The following is a 19,567-nucleotide window of genomic DNA, read 5'->3' as shown; positions in this document are numbered from 1 at the left end:
GCGGCCAATGGCGGAGCGAGGCAGGGAGAGCGAGGGATGCTGGGAGATGTAGTACGCGGAGTGGGGCGGGGGGTCGGGGGCGTGTGGGGTGACACGGAGGGGACATGGGGGGACAAGCGAGGGGGACATGGGGGGACAAGCGAGGGGGACATGGGGGGACACCTGGAGGATCACCGGAGCAGGCACGGGGGGCTGCGGGAGTGGAGGAAACGAGTGGGACACACGGGTGGGACATAGGGTGGGACACGGGGTGGGTCATGAATAGGACACGGGGGTGGCGTGTGGGGTGACACGGAGGGGACATGGGGGGACAAGTGAGGGGGACACATGGGGGATCACCAGGGCAAGCACGGGGGGCTGCGGGAGTGACATTTAGAGGGAGGAAACGAGTGGGACACACGGGTGGGACATAGGGTGGGACACGGGGTGGGTCATGAATAGGACACGGGGGTGGCGTGTGGGGTGACACGGAGGGGACATGGGGGGACAAGCGAGGGGGACACGGGGGGACACATGGGGGATCACCAGGGCAGGCACAGGGGGGTGCGGGAGTGGAGGAAACGAGTGGGACACACGTGGGACATAGGGTGGGGGGGTCATGAATAGGACACAGGGGTGGCACACGGGTGGGACAAAGAGGGGACACACGGGTGGGACCGTGGAGGGGACGCAGATGGGCGTGAGACACAGGAAAACACTCGTGGGACACTCAGGGGTGGGACAAAGAGGGGACACACGGGTGGGACACATGGGTGGGACATGGATGGGACACACGGGTGGGGTTTGGGTGTGTGATCCCCCCGTGGGACACCCCCCGTGGGACACAGGGACAGGCAGGTGGTGACAAACAGCCCAGCACTAATCCCACCCTAAAACTGTCCCCACACGGGGACAAGCCACCCCTGCCACGTCCCCATCCCCAGCGGGCTGAGCCGGAGCTGGGCCACCCGCCAGCCCGGCTGGGGACAGGAGGGGACACAGGGGGACATCCAGGGACGTGCAAACCCCACGCGTGTGACACCGGAGCCACACCCGGGAGCGGCTGTGGGGTGATGCCCCCCGAGCTCAGCCCCACCTGGAGGGTTTTGGGGGGTCCCTGGAGCCCCCCCAGCCCGGCCTGGCCCCCCAAGCGTGGGGGACTCTGAGGACAGCGCGGAGTCATCGGGTTAAGGGCAATAATTCTGCCGTAAGCAGCTTAGGCTGGGCATGGTTGGCCAGCACTGCCACCGTGTCCCCACTGTGTCCCCATTGTCCCCGTGGTGCCCCCCACGCAGCACCGGGCACCTCCAAACCGGCCTCGCTGTGGCATCGCTGGGGGGGGACACGGGTGTCCCCAAAAATGTCACTACGGGTCACCAGAGCAGAGTTTTGGAGTGACCCCACACCTTGTGGTGAGATCCCATCCCAATTCTGGGCACATCTGGGCAGGGCACAACTGGATTGTGCCACCACCACCACCTCGGTGTCACCACCCCGTTGTCACCACCTCGGTGTCACCACCCTGTTGTCACCACCCAGATGTCAACACCCCGGTGTCACCACCCCGATGTCACCACACCAGTGTCACCACCCCAGTATCACCACCCCATCATCACCACCTCGGTGTCACCACCCCAGTGTCACCACCCCATCATCACCACCCCGTTGTCACCACCTTGGTGTCACCACCCCAGTGTCACCACCCCAGTGTCACCACCTCAATGTCACCACCCCGATGTCACCACCCCAGTGTCAACACCCGGTGTCACCACCCCAGTGTCACCACCCCAGTGTCACCACCCCGTTGTCACCACCTTGGTGTCACCACCCCGTTGTCACCACCTCGTTGTCACCACCCCAATGTCACCACCTCAGTGTCACCACCCCGTTGTCACCACCCCAGTGTCACCACCCCAGTGTCACCACCCCAGTGTCACCACCTCGGTGTCACCACCCCATTGTCACCACCCCGTTGTCACCACCCTGATGTCACCACCTCAGTGTCACCACCTCGGTGTCACCACCCCATCATCACCACCCCGTTGTCACCACCTCGGTGTCACCACCCTGGTGTCACCACCCCATCATCACCACCCCAGTGTCACCACCCCGTTGTCACCACCCCGATGTCACCACCCCGATGTCACCACACCAGTGTCACCACCCCAGTGTCACCACCCCAGTGTCACCACTCCAGTGTCACCACCTCAGTGTCACCACCCCGGTGTCACCACCTCGGTGTCACCACCCCAGTGTCACTGTCACCACCCCAGTGTCACCACCTCGGTGTCACCACCCCATCATCACCACCCCGTTGTCACCACCCTGATGTCACCACCTCGATGTCACCACCTCGATGTCACCACCCCACTGTCACCACCTCGGTGTCACCACCTCAGTGTCACCACCTCGGTGTCACCACCTCAGTGTCACCACACCAGTGTCACCACCCCATCATCACCACCCCGGTGTCACCACACCAGTGTCACCACCTCGGTGTCACCACCCCGTTGTCACCACCCCATCATCACCACACCAGTGTCACCACCTCGGTGCCACCACCCCATCATCACCACCCCGGCACCTTGTCCCCAAGGAGAACGGTGACATCCCTGTCCCCAAGGAGGACGGTGACATCCCTGTCCCCAAGGAGGATGATGACATCCCTGTCCCCAAGGAGGACGGTGACATCCCTGTCCCCAAGGGGGATGGTGACATCCCTGTCCCCAAGGAGGACGGTGACATCCCTGTCCCCAAGGAGGATGATGACATCCCTGTCCCCAAGGAGAACGGTGACATCCTTGTCCCCAAGGAGGATGGTGACATCCTTGTCCCCAAGGAGGGTGGTGACATCCCTGTCCCCAAGGAGGACGGTGACATCGTGTCCTTCCAAAGGGACTTTTGGAGCTGCTGGTTGAGGCTCTGCCCCACTCGTGCCCGGGGCGCTGCCACCCACGTGTCACCCGCCCGAAACGGGGACAGTGACACCGTTCCCAAGCGGGATTTAAGTGCCACCAGGGTTAGGAGGGGCTGAGAAGAGATTTCCAGGATGGGATTTTTGGATGGAGATGCCCCAATTCCGGCTAAGCTACACTTAAAGCGTCCACGGCCCCGCTCGGCCCCCGACGCGGTGACACGGGTGTCACCCGCCACGTGGCAGCGGGTGACAGAGCTGGGGGGGCTCTGGGGTCACTGAGGGGTACAGAGAGAGAGACACCCCACAGCTGGGATCACATGGCACCCCAAAAACAGCATTTGGGGGACACCAGAGACATGACCCAGAGCTGGGACCCCAAAGCCAGAACCCTAAAACCAGGACCCAGAGCTGGGACCCCAAAACCAGAGCCAGGACCCACAGCTGGGACCCCAAAGCCAGAACCCAGAGCCAGAAAAAAGATCTGGGACCCCAGAGCCAGAACCCAGAGCTGGGACCCCAAAAACAGAGCCAGGACCCAGAGCTGGGACCCCAAAAACAGAGCCAGGAGCCAGATCTGGGACCCCAAAACCAGAACCCAGAGCCCAGACACAGAGTTGGGACCCCAAAACCAGGACCCCAAAGGCAGAACCCAGAGCTGGGACCCCAAAGCCAGAACCCCAAAACCAGAACCCAGATCTGGGACCCCAAAACCAGAGCCAGGACCCAGAGCTGGGACTCCAAAACCAGGACCCCAAAGCCAAAACCCAGAGCCAGAACCCCAAATCCCAGGATGAAGCTGCCAACCAAGGCAGGCCTGGGGGTGCCCAGCATGGCCTGGCACCCCCAAAATGTGCACCCCAAAACCAGGACCCCAAAGCCAGAAACCAGAACCCAGAGCCCGGACACAGAGCTGGGACCCCAAAACCAGGACCCCAAAATCAGGACCCAGAGCCAGGACTCAGAGCTGGGACCCAAAAGCCAGAACCCCAAAGCCAGTAACCACAGCCAGAACCCAGATCTGGGACCCCAAAGCCAGAACCCAGAGCCAGGACCCAGAGCTGGAACTCCAGATGACCCCAGAGCCAGGACCCCAAAACCAGATCCAGGATCCAGATCTGGGACCCCAAAACCAGAGCCAGGAACCAGAACTGGGACCCCAAAACCAGGACCCCAAAGCCAGAAACCAGAACCCAGAGCCTGGACATAGAGCTGGGACCCCAAAACCAGGACCCCAAAGCCAGAGACCAGAACCCAGAGCCAGGACACAGATCTGGGACCCCAAAACCAGAACCCCAAAGCCAGAACCCAGAGCTGGGACCCCAAAACCAGAACCCCAGTGCCAGAACCCAGAGCTGGGACCCCAAAACCAGGACCCCAGTGCCAGAACCCAGAGCTGGGACCCCAAAACCAGAACCCCAAAGGCAGAACCCAGATCTGGGACCCCAAAACAAGGACCCCAAAGCCAGAACCCAGAGCTGGGACCCCAAAACCAGAACCCAGAGCCAGGACCCAGAGCTGGGACCCCAAAACCAGACCTGGAGAAAACCACAGGCCAGTCCTTTAATGATTAGGGGACAGATGGAGCTGGGCACGCCTGGCACTGGAGGTGCCCAATGCCACCGACGCCATCCACGTCCTCAGGTCTCCTCGCCACCGGTGAGGCGGGACTGGGGACATTTGGGAGCCACAGCTGGTGGGTGGTGACACCCCGAGGAGGGTGGCACCTACCTGAGGCGCTGGCAGAAGCTCAGCACAGCCTGTTCCTGCTCCGGGGTCTCGATGGAGCCGGGCCGGAGGCGGCGGATCTCGCGGATGGCATCGGCGGCGGGCAGGTGCTGCTCCTGGCACAGGTAACACGCCAGCAGCGTGCCAGTCCTGCCGTGCCCCAGCATGCAGTGCACTGCCACGGCCTGGGGACAGCGACACGGCGCGTGGGTGGCACCGCTGGGCAATCACACCCCACCCTTGGGTGACAGTGACACCCATTTTGGCGTGGTGTCACCATCTCTACCTTCTCCCTTCATCACCCCTCTGCAAGTGTCAACCCCTCTGAGATGTCACAGCCACCTGAGTGTCACAGCCCTGCCACAGGTGTGCCTTCCCCTCCTGGTGTCACCACCCCAATTGTCCCCTCCAGGTGTCCCCAAAGTGTCTTCTCACAGCTGCCCCCCAACTATCACCCCAAGGTGTTCCTTCCCCTCCTGGTGTCACCACCCCGAGGTGGCATTCCTCAGGTGGTGTCCCTCTCCTGAGGTGGCATCCCCCAAACCCTCCAGGTGCTCCCCACCCTGAGATGTCACCCCCTCAAGGTGTCCCCTAAAGTGTCCCCAAAGTGTCCCCTATGTTTCCCCTAAAGTGTCCCCTAAGGGTCCCCTAAGTGTCCCCTAAGTGTCCCCTAATTGTCCCCTAAAGCGTCCCCTAAAGTGTCCATTAAGGTGTCCCCTAAATGTCCCCTAAGTGTCCACTAAGTGTCCTCTAAGTGTCCCCTCAAATATCCATAAGTGTCCCCTAAGGTGTCCCCTAAGTGTCCCCTAAGTGTCCCCTCAAGTGTCCCCTAAGTGTCACCTAAAGTGTCCCCTAAGTGTCCCCTCTCCTGGTGTCTTCCTCCAGCTATTTCCCCCCGGATTTGTCCCCCTCCAGGTGCCACCACCCCAATTGTCCCCTCCACCCCAAGTGTCCTCTCCCATTTGTCCCCAATTGTCCCCCCGGCCGTACCTCCCCGCGGCCATTTGCCTCCTCCACGATGCTCAGGAAGCTCCGGATCTGTTCGGGGCTCGGCGGGGTGAAATCCGCCACCGGGAACCGGTGGAGCCGAATTTGGGGACAGCAGCCGTGGTGGGGCGGGGCGCGCTCGCTCAGGGACACCAAGTGCCGGACGCCGAGATCCCGCAGGTACCGGTAATGTCCCGGTTCCCGGGGCATCGCCAGCCCCGCCAGCCGCCCCTCCACCACCCAGGAGAAGTTGGGGGGCTTGCACGCATCCATTGCCTGTGGGGACAGGGAACACTGCTGGTCTGGGGGACCCCCGGGGCAGATCCCCGAGGATCCCCCAAATCAGAGCCCCCGGAACCCCCATTTCGGATGCTGGGACCCCCCAGACCCCCCAAATCCGGACCCCCCAGAACCCACATTTCGGATGCTGGGACCCCCCCCCGAACCCCCATTCCAGATGCTGGGACCCCCAGGGCAGAGCCCCCAAATCAGGACCCCCAGACCCCCTATTTCGGATGCTGGGACCCCCTAGACCCCCCATTTCGGATGTTGGGACCCCCGGGGCAGATCCCCCAAATCAAGACCCCCAGAACCCCCATTTAGGATGCTGGGACCCCCCAGAACCCCCATTTCGGATTCTGGGACCCCCGGGGCAGATCCCCCAAATCAGGACCCCCAGACCCCCCATTTCGGATGCTGGGACCCCCCAGAACCCCCATTCTGGATGCTGGGACCCTCCAGAACCCCCCATTTCGGATGCTGGGACCCCCGGGGCAGATCCCCCAAATCAGGACCCCCAGACCCCCCATTTCGGATGCTGGGACCCCCGGGGCAGATCCCCCAAATCAGGACCCCCCAGCACCCCCATTTCGGATGCTGGGACCCCCCAGAACCCCCATTTCGGATGGTGGGACCCCCAGGGCAGATCCCCCAAGTCAGGACCCCCCAGAATCCCCATTTCGGATGCTGGGACCCCTGGCACCCCAGTTCTGGATGCTGGGACCCCCGGGGCAGATCCCCCAAATCAGGACCCCTGGAACCCCCATTTCAGATGCTGGGACCCCCGGGGCAGATCCCCCAAATCAGGACCCCCAGACCCCCCATTTCGGATGCTGGGACCCCCCAGAACCCCCATTCTGGATGCTGGGACCCCCGGGGCAGATCCCCCAAATCAGGACCCCCAGAACTCCCATTTCGGATGCTGGGACCCCCCAGAACCCCCATTTCGGATGCTGGGACCCACGGGGCAGATCCCCCAGATCAGGACCCCCAGAACCCCCATTTAGGATGCTGGGACCCCCGGGGCAGATCCCCCAAGTCACGACCCCCCAAAACCCACATTTCGGATGCTGGGACCCCCCGGAACCCCCATTTCGGATGCTGGGACCCCCAGAGCAGATCCCCCAAATCAGGACCCCCAGAACCCCCATTTCGGATGCTGGGACACCCAGGGCAGATCCCCCAAATCAAGACCCCCAGAACCCCCATTTTGGATGCTGGGACCCCCCAGAACCCTCATTTCGGATGCTGGGACCCCCGGGGCAGATCCCCCAAATCAAGACCCCCAGAACCCCCATTTTGGATGCTGGGACCCCCGGGGCAGACACCCCAAATCAGGACCCCCGGAACCCCCATTTCGGATGCTGGGACCCCCGGGGCAGATCCCCTCGGATCCCCCAAGTCAGGACCTGATCCCCCCAAAACCCCACCCTGGAGATCGTGGCCAGGGTACCCCAAACTCCCCTGACCAAGAATCCCAAATAAACCCCAAATTCAGCCCCCTCCACTGACACCCCTCACGTCAGGACCCCCACACCCACCCTCAGGGAGTTTAACCGGCTCCCCCAGTTCACCCCCCCGCCTCATCAATCAGCCCCCCGGGACCCCCGTTCAGCCCCCCGGGGCCCCCCCGGCCCCGCCGTACCGCGGAGGCCGCGCCGGGCGGAGCGACAGCGGGGCGGGCCCGAGCTGAGGCGGAGCTGAGGCGGAGCCGGGCCGGAGCTGAGGCGGAGCTGAGGCGGAGCTGAGGCGGAGCCGGGCCCGAGCTGAGGCGGAGCGGGCCCGAGCTGAGGCGGAGCTGAGGCGGAGCCGGGCCCGGGAACTCAGGCGGAGCCGAGGGGGAGCCGGGCCGGAGCTGAGGCGGAGCGGGACCGGAGCTGAGGCGGAGCTGAGGGGGAGCCGGGCCGGAGACGAGGGGGAGCGGGGCCGGAGCTGAGGCGGAGCTGAGGCGGAGCTGAGGCGGAGCGGGACCGGAGCTGAGGCGGAGCGGGACCGGAGCTGAGGCGGAGCCGGACCGAGCCGGGCCGGAGCTGCGGCGGAGCTGAGGCGGAGCCGAGGCGGAGCCGGGCCGGAGCTGAGGTGGAGCCGGGTCGGAGTTGAGGGGGAGCCGGGCAGGAGCTCCACAACTGCACCCCCAGAGCTCTGGGTCTGAATCCTCCAGGATATGGGGCTGTGCCCCACCAGGACATTGGTGTCGAGGCAGGACGGGAATGAGAAGACCAGAAGGCTGCTGAGAGTAAAACTCCGGTTTATTCAAAGAAGACTGACCAGAAGGCTGCTGAGAGTAAAATTCCGATTTATTCAAAATACACCGCTCTTTTATACAGAGCTTTGTGAGGACCAACTCCATTGGTCCTGAAGTGAAAACAACTCACAGCATTGGTGTACAGTGCTTGACAAACAGTGATAGAAATAAACAACATGAAAAACAAGAGAGATAAAGAATTATTTACATTTTCTCCAGCTCTTTCCCAGTCTTCTGCCTGGCTAGAAACTCTCGGTTTCTCTCTTTGAATCTGAACCCCACACATCCCCAGCTGGGGAACCTTCCTCGCGTTGGGTTGCAGAGATGTAGCAGTGCTGCGTGCTGCGGAGATAAACAATGTGAACAACAAGAGATATAAAGAATTATTTACATTTTCTCCAGCTCTTTCCCAGTTTTCTGCCTGGCTAGAAACTCTCAGTTCTCTCTTTGAATCTGAGCCCCACACATCCCCAGCTGGGGAACCTTCCTCGCGTTGGGTTGTAGAGATGAAGCGCTGCTGCGGAGATGAGCGTGCGAGATGAGGATGAGGATGAGGAGGGGACAGCAACCACTGAGGCCACCCCAACCACAAACCCTCAGGCCTGCAGAGCCTCCCGGAGCCGGGGTTTCACCACCACATCTCCCTTCACCTCGTAGCTGAGGCCGTTCCAGGCCAGCAGCGCCGGCGGCAGGCGCAAGGACAGGAAAGCCGCGCGCATCTTCTCCGGTGACAACCCCGCGTCCCACAGGTAGACATCGGTCAGCTCCCCCGAGAAGGAATTATAGAGGTCAAAACCACCCCCAAAACTGTCCTGCTCCTGCCCCAGCAGGATGGACGCCGTGGCTCCCACCGTGTAGCCCTTCTGCAGCCCTTTCCTCGGCCAGGGCTTCCCGTTGAGCCAAAATTCGGCGATGCCGGTGGCGGATTCCCAACTGGCGCAGACGTGCTCCCAGTCCCTGCGGCCTTCGGGGACGCGGAAGGTGACGAATTTTCCGCCCACGTAGAAGCGGTACTCCTCAGGTTTGGGCTTGAAGAGGAGGATCTCGTTGTCCTGAGCTTTGGTGGCGTAGGAGAAGAGGCTGTGGGGCCGCGTGAGGTCGGTGTAGGAGCGCAGGCAGACGGTGAAGTTGTGCAGGGGTTGCTGCAGCCGCGCCTGCAGCGCCACGAAGGCGTCGCTGGGATCCTTCCGGAACACGAACACCTTTCGGTACAGGTCTGGGGACAACACAGGGACACCTGGCTGGGAGCCTGGGGTGGCCCACAACCCTCTGTGACTGTCCCCTGCATGCCCCACTGACCGACAGCGACCCAGAGCTGCTGCCACGTCCCCCTCTTGACCCACCCCGCCCCGTGCTGCCTTCTGTCCCCCCACCCCGGTGTCCCCCGTACCTTCCTGGGCCACCATCCCCGTGAGCCCGGCCAGGACGAGCAGCCAGAGCTGCAGGTGGCCCATGGTGGGTGCTGGAACCGGGCAGGCACGGCGCTGCCACCGGGTTTATGTACCCAAAGAGGGGAGGGGACTGCTGGGGGTGGGGGGGGGATGTCCCCAATCCCGTCCTGGTGTGCCCCAGAGGGCGATTTCATGCCCATGGTGGGTGATTTCATGCCCAGGGTGGGTGATTTCATGCCCAGGGTGGGTGATTTCATGCCCAGGGTGGGTGATTTCATGCCATCACGCGGCCCAGCCACAAGATCTGGGGTCACCTGCCTGCACGGGGCTCCTCTTTAGAGCTTGGCTCTGAGTGTGTCCCCCCCTCCCAGGGGACAGGGACACCCCAGCTGTGTGTCTGCCTGGGTGGTGGGGTGGGGACACCCCAGAAACTCCTTCTCCAGGTGTGGCTGCTGTAGGGAAACCCCATTGGGGGGGACAGGGTTTGATTTGGGATCATCTGAGGTTCCCCTGACCCCCTGCTCTGAGCCACAACTTGGGGACACATCCCGGGCTCTGCTCTCCCGAGGGGACAGAGATGGACACGGGGTGGCCGAGTGTCCTGGGGTGTCCCCAAGGGGACAGGCAGATGGGAAGGGGGAAGGTTTTACCTGTCCCAAATACCAGGGGTGTAAAAATCCCACAGGGATTTGATGCATCCCAAATTTTGGGGACAACAGAGGCTTGTTCCCCACTGATCAGCCCCCCAATTTAGGGGAGATGAACCCCCCCAGCTCCTCCAGGGCTTGGCTGAGGCAGAGCAGCCCCGTTGTCCCCAGTGCTGTGCCCGTGTCACCCCCGTGACCGCACGCGCCCGTCCCTCGTGGGTATAAATGCCCCCAGCTCCCCCCAGAGCTTCCTTGGGAACTTTTCCTGCCAATTTGGAAGCACGAGGAGCACAACCCCCCCTTTCCTGTCCCCATCACCCCCATCACCTCCCAGTCCCATCCAGTCCATGAACTGGGAGTGCCTCGGGGCATTTGTGTTTATTGTGTGCAATTCCCGCTGGAAAAAATCCCAAAAATTCCAAAATCTCCGCCTGGAGCTGTGGGGGGGTCTGGGGCTGAGCCTTTGGGATCCCCCAGGAGTTTGGGGTGACCCCCCTGGGCAGCCTGGGGCACCCCAGGGATGTCTGTGTGGCCCCCAAGAGGGGCTGAGACCCCATGGGAGGGGACAGAGGGCACAGAACGGGGGGTCCTGGGGGAGTGTTGGCTCTGGGGGCACTGTGGGGTCAGTGCCCAGGGTGCCAAGGCTTGTGCCAGGGGGTCAGGGGGCAGTGCTGGGGGGTCCAGGCCAGGCTGGGGGGCAGCGATGGGGTGGGGGGCACAGGGATTGGTGATGGAGCATCTCAGGCTGGTGTGGCAGGGCCAGGATCCAGGATGCCAAATCTGGTGCCAGGGGTCCAAATCTGGTGCCAGGGGTCCAAATCTGGTGCCAGGGGTACAAGTCTGGTGCCAGGGTGCCAAATTTGGTGCCCGGGGGCCGGGGCTCAGCCGGGGGGTCCAAGTCCGGTGCTGTGGGTCCGTTTGGTTCTGCGGCGCAGCCCCGGGAGCTCGGCGATCCCGGGGCTCGGTATCACCGGGAGCTCAGTATCCCCGGGAGCCCGGCAATCCCGGAATTCAGCAGTCCCGGAGCTCGGTATCACCGAGAGCTCAGCAATCCCGGCGCTCAGCATCCCCCGGTAGTCCCGGGAACTCAGCACTCCCGGAGCTCAGCAGTCCCGGTGCTTGGCAGTCTCGGAATTCAGTAGTCCCGGAGCTCGGCACTCCCGGAGCTCAGCATCCTCCCGAGCTCAGCATCCCCCGGTAGTCCCGGTAGTCCCGGGGGCTCAGCAATCCCGGAGCTCGGCAGTCCTGGAGCTCGGTATCACCGGGAGCTCGGTATCACCGGGAGCTCAGCAATCCCGGAGCTCAGAAGCCCCCCGAGCTCAGCAATCCCGGAATTCAGCAGTCCCGGGACTCGGTATCACCGGGAGCTCAGCAATCCCAGAGCTCAGTATCTCCCAGAACTCGGCAATCCCGGAATTCAGCAATCCCGGAGTTCAGCAATCCCGGAATTCAGCAATCCCGGAGTTCAGCATCCCCCCGAGCTCAGCATCCCCCGGCAGCCCCGGTAGTCCCGGGGGCTCAGCAATCCCGGAGCTCAGCAGTCCCGGGAGCCCGGCAATCCCGGAATTCAGCAGTCCCGGAGCTCGGCACTCCCGGAGCTCAGCATCCCCCGGGGGCTCAGCATCCCCCGGCAGCCCCGGTAATCCCGGGGGCTCAGCATCCCCCCGAGCTCAGCATCCCCCGGTACTCCCGGAGCTCAGCATCCCCCCGAGCCCAGCATCCCCTGGCAGCCCCGGTACTCCCGGATCTCAGCATCCCCCGCCATCCCCACCCCCGCGGCGGCATCCCCGGCCGAGCAGCACGACCAGCGGCCCGAGCCCGCAGTGCAGCACCCCCAGCGCCTCACTCAGCCCCAGGGCCAGGTCGAAATGCTGGAAGGAGCCGCAGGTGGGCTCCAGCAGCCCGGCCTGGAGCAGGAACTGCCCCGCCAGCCCCGCTCCGTAGGGCACCCAGAGCCCCGAGAAGAGCCACACCAGCCCGGTTCCACCCACCCAGCTCGCCCTGGAACCGGGCACGACCACCGCGGCCAGCAGCACCCCCGTGGGCATCAGCAGCAGCAGGCAGAGGCACAGGGAGAGGTGCAGCAGATAAAGCGGTGCCAGGATGCCCACACTGCGCTGGATGCACGCTGTGCCCGCTGCCACCCCGCTGACCAGCGCGGATGGGGTGGCCAAAATCAGCGCTGCCACCCACAGCATCACGGCCAAACGGCGGCTCCGGGGGTCCCACCGAGCCCAAACGGTGCCACGGGAACCGCTGGCCACCAGCAGAGCTTGGGAGAACACGCTCCAGTGCCACAGGAGGTGACACAGGCGACAAAACGCCGTGCCAAGGTGCCAACCCCACGCCACGCCCGCGGCCAGCGCTGGCAGCGGTGCAGCGAACAGCGCAGTGCCCAGTGCCAGCTGTGCCACCAAAGCGCGGCTCCGCGGCCACTGCCACGCGTGGGGACGCTTGGACAGAGCCACCAGCAAGGTGACAATGGTCAGAGTGGCCGTGGCGGTGGTGGTGGCCAGGAAAGGGGGAGCTACGCGCTGGAAGAGGGGACAGAAGTTGTTGTGGCACGGGGTGGCATCGTAGTCCAAGAAGGTGGCGTTGATGTAAGTGTCGTTGTAGGAGGAGATGTCGCCCATGATTTCCTCCAGGTCCAGCGCGCCCGGGGTCTCCAGGATGCCGGGGGTCTGCGGGTGAAGGGATGGGCATGGGGAAGGTGCCACAGCGCGCTGGCATCGCCAGCAGGGCAGGGCAGGGCAGGGCAGGGCAGGGCAGGGTGGGTTATCAGGGAGGGACACGCGGTGGGCACGGCCGGGCTGCGGGATGGGGACGTTTGGTCACAGGGGGGACACGGGGAGGATGGGGGTGTGGGGGCATGGACCCAACCATGAGCCTGCTCGGAATTGGGGACCCCCATGTTCCTGCTCAGAATTGGGGACCCCCATGTTCCTGCTCAGAATTTGGGACCCCCATGTTCCCACTCAGAATTGGGGACCCCCCTGATTCTGCTCAGAATTGGGGACCCCCCTGATCCTGCTCAGAATTGGGGACCCCCCTGATCCTGCTCAGAATTGGGGACCCCCATGTTCCTGCTCAAAATTGGGGACCCCCATGATCCTGCTCAGAATTGGGGACCCCCATGTTCCTGCTCAGAATTGGGGACCCCCATGAGCCTGCTCGGAATTGGGGACCCCCATGTTCCTGCTCAGAATTGGGGACCCCCATGTTATTTCTCAGAATTGGGCACCCTCAAGATCCTACTCAGAATTGGGGACCCCCATGTTCCTGCTCAGAATTGGGCACCCTCAAGATCCTACTCAGAATTGGGGACCCCCGTGATCCTGCCCAGAATTGGGGACCCCCATGTTCCTGCTCAGAATTGGGGACCCCCATGTTCCTGCTCAGAATTGGGGACCCCCATGTTCCTGCTCAGAATTGGGGACCCCCATGTTCCTGCTCAGAATTGGGGACCCCCATGAGCCTGCTCAGAATTGGGGACCCCCATGTTCCTGCTCAGAATTGGGGACTCCCCTGATCCTGCTCAGAATTGGGGACCCCCATGTTCCTGCTCAGAATTGGGGACCCCCATGTTCCTACTCAGAATTGGGGACTCCTAAACCCCAAAATCCCCCTAAACCCCATTGAGCCCTTGGGATTCCCATGGAATCAGCACCAGGGATCCCCAAAACCCCACCCAACTCCCCAAAATCCCACTGGGGATTCTGGTGGTCCTGCTCAGCACCAGGGACCTCTGTGATCCTTCTTATTACTGGGGACCCCCATGTTCCTGCTCAGAATTGGGGACCCCCCTGATCCTGCTCAGAACTGGGGACCCCCACGTTCCTGCTCAAAATTGGGGACTCCTAAACCCCAAAATCCCCCTGAACTCCACTGAGCCCTTGGGATTCCCATGGAATCAGCACCAGGGATCCCCAAAATCCCCCTAAACCTCACTGAGCACTGGGAATTCCCACGGAATCGGCACCAGGGACCCCCAAAATTCCCCAAAACCCCACTGAGCCCTGGGGATTCCCACGGAATTGGCACCAGGGATCCCCTAAATCCCCACTCAACTCCCCTAAATCCCACTGAGCCCTGGGGATTCCCATGGAATCAGCACCAGGGATCCCCAAAATTCCCCTAAACCCCACTGAGCCCTGGGGATTCCCATGGAATCAGCACCAGGGATCCCCAAAATTCCCCAAAATCCCACTGAGCCCTTGGGATTCCCTTGGAATCGGCACCAGGGATCCCCAAAATTCCCCTAAACCCCACTGAGCCCTGGGGATTCCCATGGAATCAGCACCAGGGACCCCCAAAACCCCACCCAACTCCCCAAAATCCCACTGGGGATTCCCATGGAATCAGCACCAGGGATCCCCAAAATTCTCCTAAACCCCACTGAGCCCTGGGGATTCCTGTGGAATTGGCACCAGGGATCCCCAAAACCCCACCCAACTCCCCAAAATCCCACTGGGGTTTCCCATGGAATCGGCACCAGGGATCCCCAAAACCCCACTGAGCACTGGGAATTCCTGTGGAATCAGCACCAGGGATCCCCAAAATTCCCCTAAACCCCACTGAGCCCTGGGGATTCCCATGGAATCAGCACCAGGGATCCCCAAAACCCCACCCAACTCCCCTAAATCCCACTGGGGATTCCTGTGGAATCAGCACCAGGGATCCCCAAAATCCCACTGAGCACTGGGGATTCCTTTGGAATCAGCACCAGGGATCCCCAAAATTCCCCTAAACCCTTGGGATTCCCATGGAATCAGCACCAGGGATCCCCAAAACCCCACCCAACTCCCCAAAACCCCACTGGAGATTCCCTCCCGAGGACCCCCAGCCCTCCCCTCCCTCCCTGGGGATGGGACAGGAATTTTGGGGTGCTCACTCACCACGGGGATACAGTTGCCCATGCTGAATTCCTCACCAGCCTCCTCCGATTTTGGGGGGTCTTTGGGGTGGCCACTAAATAATTCAGTGGCCACTCAGGGCCAGGAGGTGCTCAGGGGTGACTTTTCTCCTCTCTCCCTGCCTGGGCTCCCCCAAAAATGAGCTGAGGAGTGTGGGCAGGAGATAAGAGGTGCCCCAGAGCCGCCCTGCCCTCCTCACCCTGGCACCCGGCGGAAAACAGGGAACGGCTCTGCCGGGAAAAAACACAATTTCTCCAGCAGGAAACCATCAGTTTTCTTGGCAGGACAAATGAAATTAATTAGGAATTGCCTTTCCAGCCGCTCCCGGGGTTTGTGCCAGATCTAGGGAGGGGTTTGGGGTGCAGGATGGGGGTTGGCACTCGTGGCACCCCACTGGAGGTTGGAAATTCCCGGTTTTTCCTCGGGAGGAAGGAAGGAAGCTGTGACACTGGCCCAGTTTGGTGGCCTTGGTGGCCTTCAGAAATGTCACAGAGCTCCAGGGTTGGGGATTAGGGTAATTTGGGAGGGGTTAAAGGGATGTTTTGGGGTGAAAAGTGCTGGGAAGTGACACTTTGGGAAGAAGGAAGGGCCATTCTGTGACATTGGGGCCACTTTGGTGGCCTTGGTGGCCTCCAGAAACGTCACAGATTTCTGGGGTTGGGGATTAGGGTAATTTGGGAGGGGTTAAAGGGATGTTTTGGGGTGAAAAGTGCTGGGAAGTGACAATTTAGGAAGAAGGAAAGGCTCCCAGGGGTCACCCTGTGACATTGGGCCAGCTTGGTGGCCTTGGTGGCCTTCAGAAATGTCACAGAGCTCTGGGGTTGGGAATTGGGGTAATTTGGGAGGGGTTAAAGGGATGTTTTGGGGTGAAAAGTGCTGGGAAGTGACACTTTGGGAGGGGCTGTGGAGCAAATTTAGGGGGTGAAAGGCCTGGGGAGCCCCAGGGGTTGGGAATTGGGGTCACTGGGCTTTGGGGTTGGGATTTGGGTGTCTCTGAGGGGGAAATTTGGGGGGGAAAGGGCTGAGAAGTCTGGGAATTGGGAATTTGGGAGGAGCTGAGGAGGAACTGGGAATTGGGAATTTGGGAGGAGCCAGGGTTTGGGATTTGGGGGTTTAGTGCTCTTGGGGGGAATTGGGAATTTGGGAAGGGCTGAGGAGGAATCTGGGAATTGGGAATTTGGGGGGATTGAGGGGCAGATTTGGGGGTGAAAGGGCTGAGGAGGGATCTGGGAAATGGAAATTTGGGGAGATTGAGGGGCAGATTTTGGAGGGAAAGGGCTGAGGAGGAATCTGGGAATTGGGAGTTTGGAGGAATTGAGGGGCAGATTTGGGGAGGAAAAGACTGAGGAGGAATCTGGGAATTGGGAATTTGGGAGGGATTGAGGAAGAATCTGGGAATTGGGAATTTGGGATGAGCTGAGGAGGAATCTGGGAAATGGAAATTTGGGAGGAGCTGAGGAGGAATCTCAGAATTGGGAATTTAGGGGGGAAAGGGCTGAGAAGGAATCTGGGAAATGGAAATTTGGGAGGGATTGAGGGGCAGATTTGGGGAGGAAAGGGCTGAGGAGGAATCTGGGAAATGGAAATTTGGGAGGGGCTGAGGAGGAATTTGAGAATTGGAAAATTGGGAGGGATTGAGGGGCAGATTTGGGGAGGAAAAGGCTGAGGAGGAATCTGGGAAATGGGAATTTGGGAGGGACTGAGGGGCAGATTTGGGGAGGAAAGGGCTGAGGAGGAATCTGGGAATTGGGGAGGGATTAAGTCAGATTTGGGCAGATTTGGGGGTGAAAGTCCCGGGGATCCCCAGGCTTTGGGAATTGGGGTTACTGCTCTTCGTGGGGAGGTGCTGAGGGTCAGGATCAGGGGGACTTTGGTGGGTCTGGGGGCTCGGTGGGAGATTTGGGGGCTCAGGGGAGGTTTGAGGGGGGCTGAGCTCTGTGCCCCTGCCCCACACCCCCCGACCCCCCAAACGCAGAGAGCCAGGCAGGTAACGGTGTGTGTGTGTAATCCAGATATATTTATAGGATTATTTTCCGAGATTAGCACAGGATATTAGAAAGGTTATAAAGTCACATCGACGGTCGTTGGCTCCTTTTATGTACAGACAAAAATAAAAAAAAATAAAAAACAAAATAAAACAAAAAAAAATACCCAAAAAACCACAGCACAACAACACAGCCTCTGCCCCCCGCCCCGGCCTCTCCAGAGCTCCCCAAAATACCAAAATATGGCTTTCGTGTCTATTGAGAGTTCAGTGCCGGCCGGGAAACCTCCCAGGGGGGTCCCAAATTTTGTTTTGGTGACAACCCCGTGGATGTGGGGCCACCAACAGAACCCCCACCCTGAGGACGGGGTGGTGGCCTTGGCTCTCCCCCAGACACGGTGACGCCCACCCCACCCTGTCACCCCCAGCCCTTGCTCATCTGTCACCCCAAAAGTGACCCCCAAAAAAGGGCCGGGGGCTCGCTCGTCCCCCTGGCACAGCTTCCACCTGTTTGGGAGGGTCCCTGTCACCCCACGGCCACGCTGGGGTGACACCCCCGGTGTCGTTGTCACCCCCCAGGTGTGACACAAATCTCTGCTGTTCCCACCTCCAACGAAACTTTTGGATCCAGAAGTGGCCTCAGATGGAATTTCTGACCCTTTTCAGCTCCTCTCTGTCAGCTCCAGGTGACACCTCCATGTGTCCCCCTGCCTGCTCCTCGGGCTGCCCTGCTACACCCCACAGCACGTGGCACCTCAAAACCGCCTCAAAATCACCTCAAAACCTCCTCAAAACTACCAAAATCACCTCAAAATCTCCTCAAAACCACCTCAAAATTACCAAAACCACCTGAAAACCACCAAAATCACCTCAAAACCACCTCAAAATCACCTCACACCCACCAAAACCACCTCAAAACTACCAAAATCACCTGAAAACCACCAAAATCACCTCAAAACCACCCAAACCACCTCAAAATTGCCTCAAAACTACCAAAACCACCTCAAAATCACCTCAAAACCATTTCAAATCCACCTCAAAATCACCTCCAAACCACCAAAACCACTTCAAAATCACCTCAAAATCACCTCAAAACCACCAAACTCACCTCAAAACCACCAAAATTGCCTCAAAAATCACCTCAAAACCACCAAAATTGCCTCAAAAGCACCTCAAAACTGCCTCAAAACTACCAAAATCACCTCAAAATCACCAAAACCACCTCAAAACCACCTCAAAACCACCTCAAAACCACCTCAAAATTACCAAAACCACCTGAAAACCACCAAAATCACCTCAAAATCACCAAAACAACCTCAAAATCACCTCAAACCCACCACAAAATGACCTCAAACCCACCAAAACCACCTCAAAACTACCAAAACCACCTGAAAACCACCAAAATCACCTCAAAAGCACCCAAACCACCTCAAAATCACCTCAAAACCATTTCAAATCCACCTAAAAATCACCTCCAAACCACCAAAACCACCTCAAAACCACTTCAAAATCACCTCAAAACCACTAAAATCACCTCAAAACCACCAAAGCCATCTGAAAACCACCTGAAAACCACCAAAACCACCTGAAAATCACCTCCAAATCACCAAAACCACCTGAGAACCACCTGACAACCACCAAAACCACCTCAAAATTACCCAAAAATCACCTCAAGATGACCTGAAAACCACCAAAACCACCTCAAAAACGCCCAAACCACCTCAAAATCACCCCAAAATCACCCCAAAACCACCAATCCATCCTGTTCTCCCTGGCACCAGCCCTTGGAGCAGCAGGACTGAATTCCAAGAGGGAAAATCTCCCACCCCGCTGCCATCCCACCTCTCCAGGAGATGGAATTTTGCTGGAGAAAACATCTGGGTGTTTTTATTTGCAGGAATTATTCAGTCCTGGTGATTTTTGGGTGTTGGCAACCCCAGGATTCATCCCCCAGCCCGAGCTCGGAGCTGCCCAAACTCCAAAAGGTTGGAAAAGAGGAAAAACACCCCAAAAACGGCCGTACCCAGCAAAGGTAACCTCAAAAATTTCATTTTCCTGCTCCTTCCCAGTGCTGAGCTGGGCCCCCTCTGCCCCACCTGAGCCCCTCTCCTGCCCCACAGGTGACACAGGTGACACAGGTGACAGGGTTTGGGGTGGGGGTGACACTTCCAGCCCTGTGGAAGAGGTGAGAAAATTCTTCCTGCACCTCCCAGGGGAGGTTTCCCACCCCATCTCCTTCCTGGAGGGTCCTCTCATCCTCCACATGACCCCAAATCCTTGGGGTGACCCCTCCAGAAACCCCAAATCCCTGGGGTGACCCCTCCAGACAGCCCCAAATCCTTGAGGTGACCCCTCCAGAAACCCCAAATCCTTGGGGTGACCCCTCCAGACAACCCCAAATCCTTGAGGTGACCCCTCCAGACAACCCCAAATCCTTGGGGTGACCTCCCAGCTGGGGTTACCCCATGTTCCAACAACCCCAAATCCTTGGAGCGACCTC

The 19,567-nt window shown here is 60.3% G+C and overlaps 3 protein-coding genes and 1 long non-coding RNA gene across 7 annotated transcripts in view; all 4 read right to left on the bottom strand.

The window, feature by feature from the left end:
- Positions 1-4,442: 4,442 nt before the first annotated feature.
- Positions 4,443-7,652, bottom strand: DUSP23 (dual specificity phosphatase 23). 2 transcript variants are annotated; one of them, XM_072918390.1, is made up of 3 exons: positions 7,533-7,652; positions 5,612-5,884; positions 4,443-4,806 (listed from the first exon to the last, which is right to left on the bottom strand). In XM_072918390.1, exons 2-3 carry the CDS (start codon positions 5,879-5,881, stop codon positions 4,621-4,623), a joined length of 456 nt encoding a protein of 151 aa, XP_072774491.1. In that variant the 5' UTR covers positions 5,882-5,884; positions 7,533-7,652; the 3' UTR covers positions 4,443-4,620. The 2 variants fall into 2 exon arrangements, with proteins under 2 accessions (XP_072774491.1, XP_072774493.1); XM_072918392.1 differs by having other exon boundaries at positions 7,470-7,591.
- A 508-nt stretch (positions 7,653-8,160) lies between these two features.
- LOC100230049 (cell adhesion molecule 3) overlaps positions 8,161-19,567 on the bottom strand; it is a 38,441-nt gene continuing 27,034 nt past the window's right edge. The window contains exons 1-2 of one of the 2 annotated variants that reach the window (XM_072918487.1): positions 9,523-10,183; positions 8,161-9,348 (exon numbers count right to left, since the gene is read on the bottom strand). In XM_072918487.1, the coding sequence (XP_072774588.1) occupies positions 8,729-9,348; positions 9,523-9,586 (684 nt within the window). In that variant the 5' untranslated portion in view covers positions 9,587-10,183 and the 3' untranslated portion in view covers positions 8,161-8,728. Of the gene's footprint in view, positions 9,349-9,522; positions 10,184-19,567 lie in introns of those variants that run through there. The other variant, XM_041721044.2, reaches the window with a different exon arrangement.
- Positions 11,876-15,372, bottom strand: ACKR1 (atypical chemokine receptor 1 (Duffy blood group)). The gene is made up of 2 exons (XM_030291348.4): positions 15,066-15,372; positions 11,876-12,851 (listed from the first exon to the last, which is right to left on the bottom strand). Exons 1-2 carry the CDS (start codon positions 15,084-15,086, stop codon positions 11,919-11,921), a joined length of 954 nt encoding a protein of 317 aa, XP_030147208.4. The 5' UTR covers positions 15,087-15,372; the 3' UTR covers positions 11,876-11,918.
- Positions 17,080-18,323, bottom strand: LOC140680577 (uncharacterized). 2 transcript variants are annotated; one of them, XR_012051922.1, is made up of 3 exons: positions 18,219-18,323; positions 17,937-18,038; positions 17,080-17,874 (listed from the first exon to the last, which is right to left on the bottom strand). It is a non-coding gene; the product is annotated as an uncharacterized lncRNA (long non-coding RNA). The 2 variants fall into 2 exon arrangements; XR_012051921.1 differs by having other exon boundaries at positions 17,080-17,821.

Source organism: Taeniopygia guttata, chromosome 25 (assembly GCF_048771995.1).
Source record: "Taeniopygia guttata chromosome 25, bTaeGut7.mat, whole genome shotgun sequence".
Classification (NCBI taxonomy): Eukaryota; Metazoa; Chordata; class Aves; order Passeriformes; family Estrildidae; genus Taeniopygia; species Taeniopygia guttata.
Note: the sequence above shows the minus strand (reverse complement) of the source record. Positions and strands in the feature narration are given on the sequence as shown.

Excerpts from the sequence above, each read along its gene's own strand:
- ACKR1 (XM_030291348.4), bottom strand. The coding sequence starts at position 15,086 with ATGGGCAACTGTATCCCCGTG. Across the intron at positions 12,852-15,065 it reads TGGGCAACTGTATCCCCGTG|ACCCCCGGCATCCTGGAGAC; the intron begins GTGAGTGAGCAC and ends CTTCACCCGCAG.
- DUSP23 (XM_072918390.1), bottom strand. The coding sequence starts at position 5,881 with ATGGATGCGTGCAAGCCCCCCAACTTCTCCTGGGTGGTGGAGGGGCGG. Across the intron at positions 4,807-5,611 it reads AGGCAAATGGCCGCGGGGAG|GCCGTGGCAGTGCACTGCAT; the intron begins GTACGGCCGGGG and ends CGCTGTCCCCAG.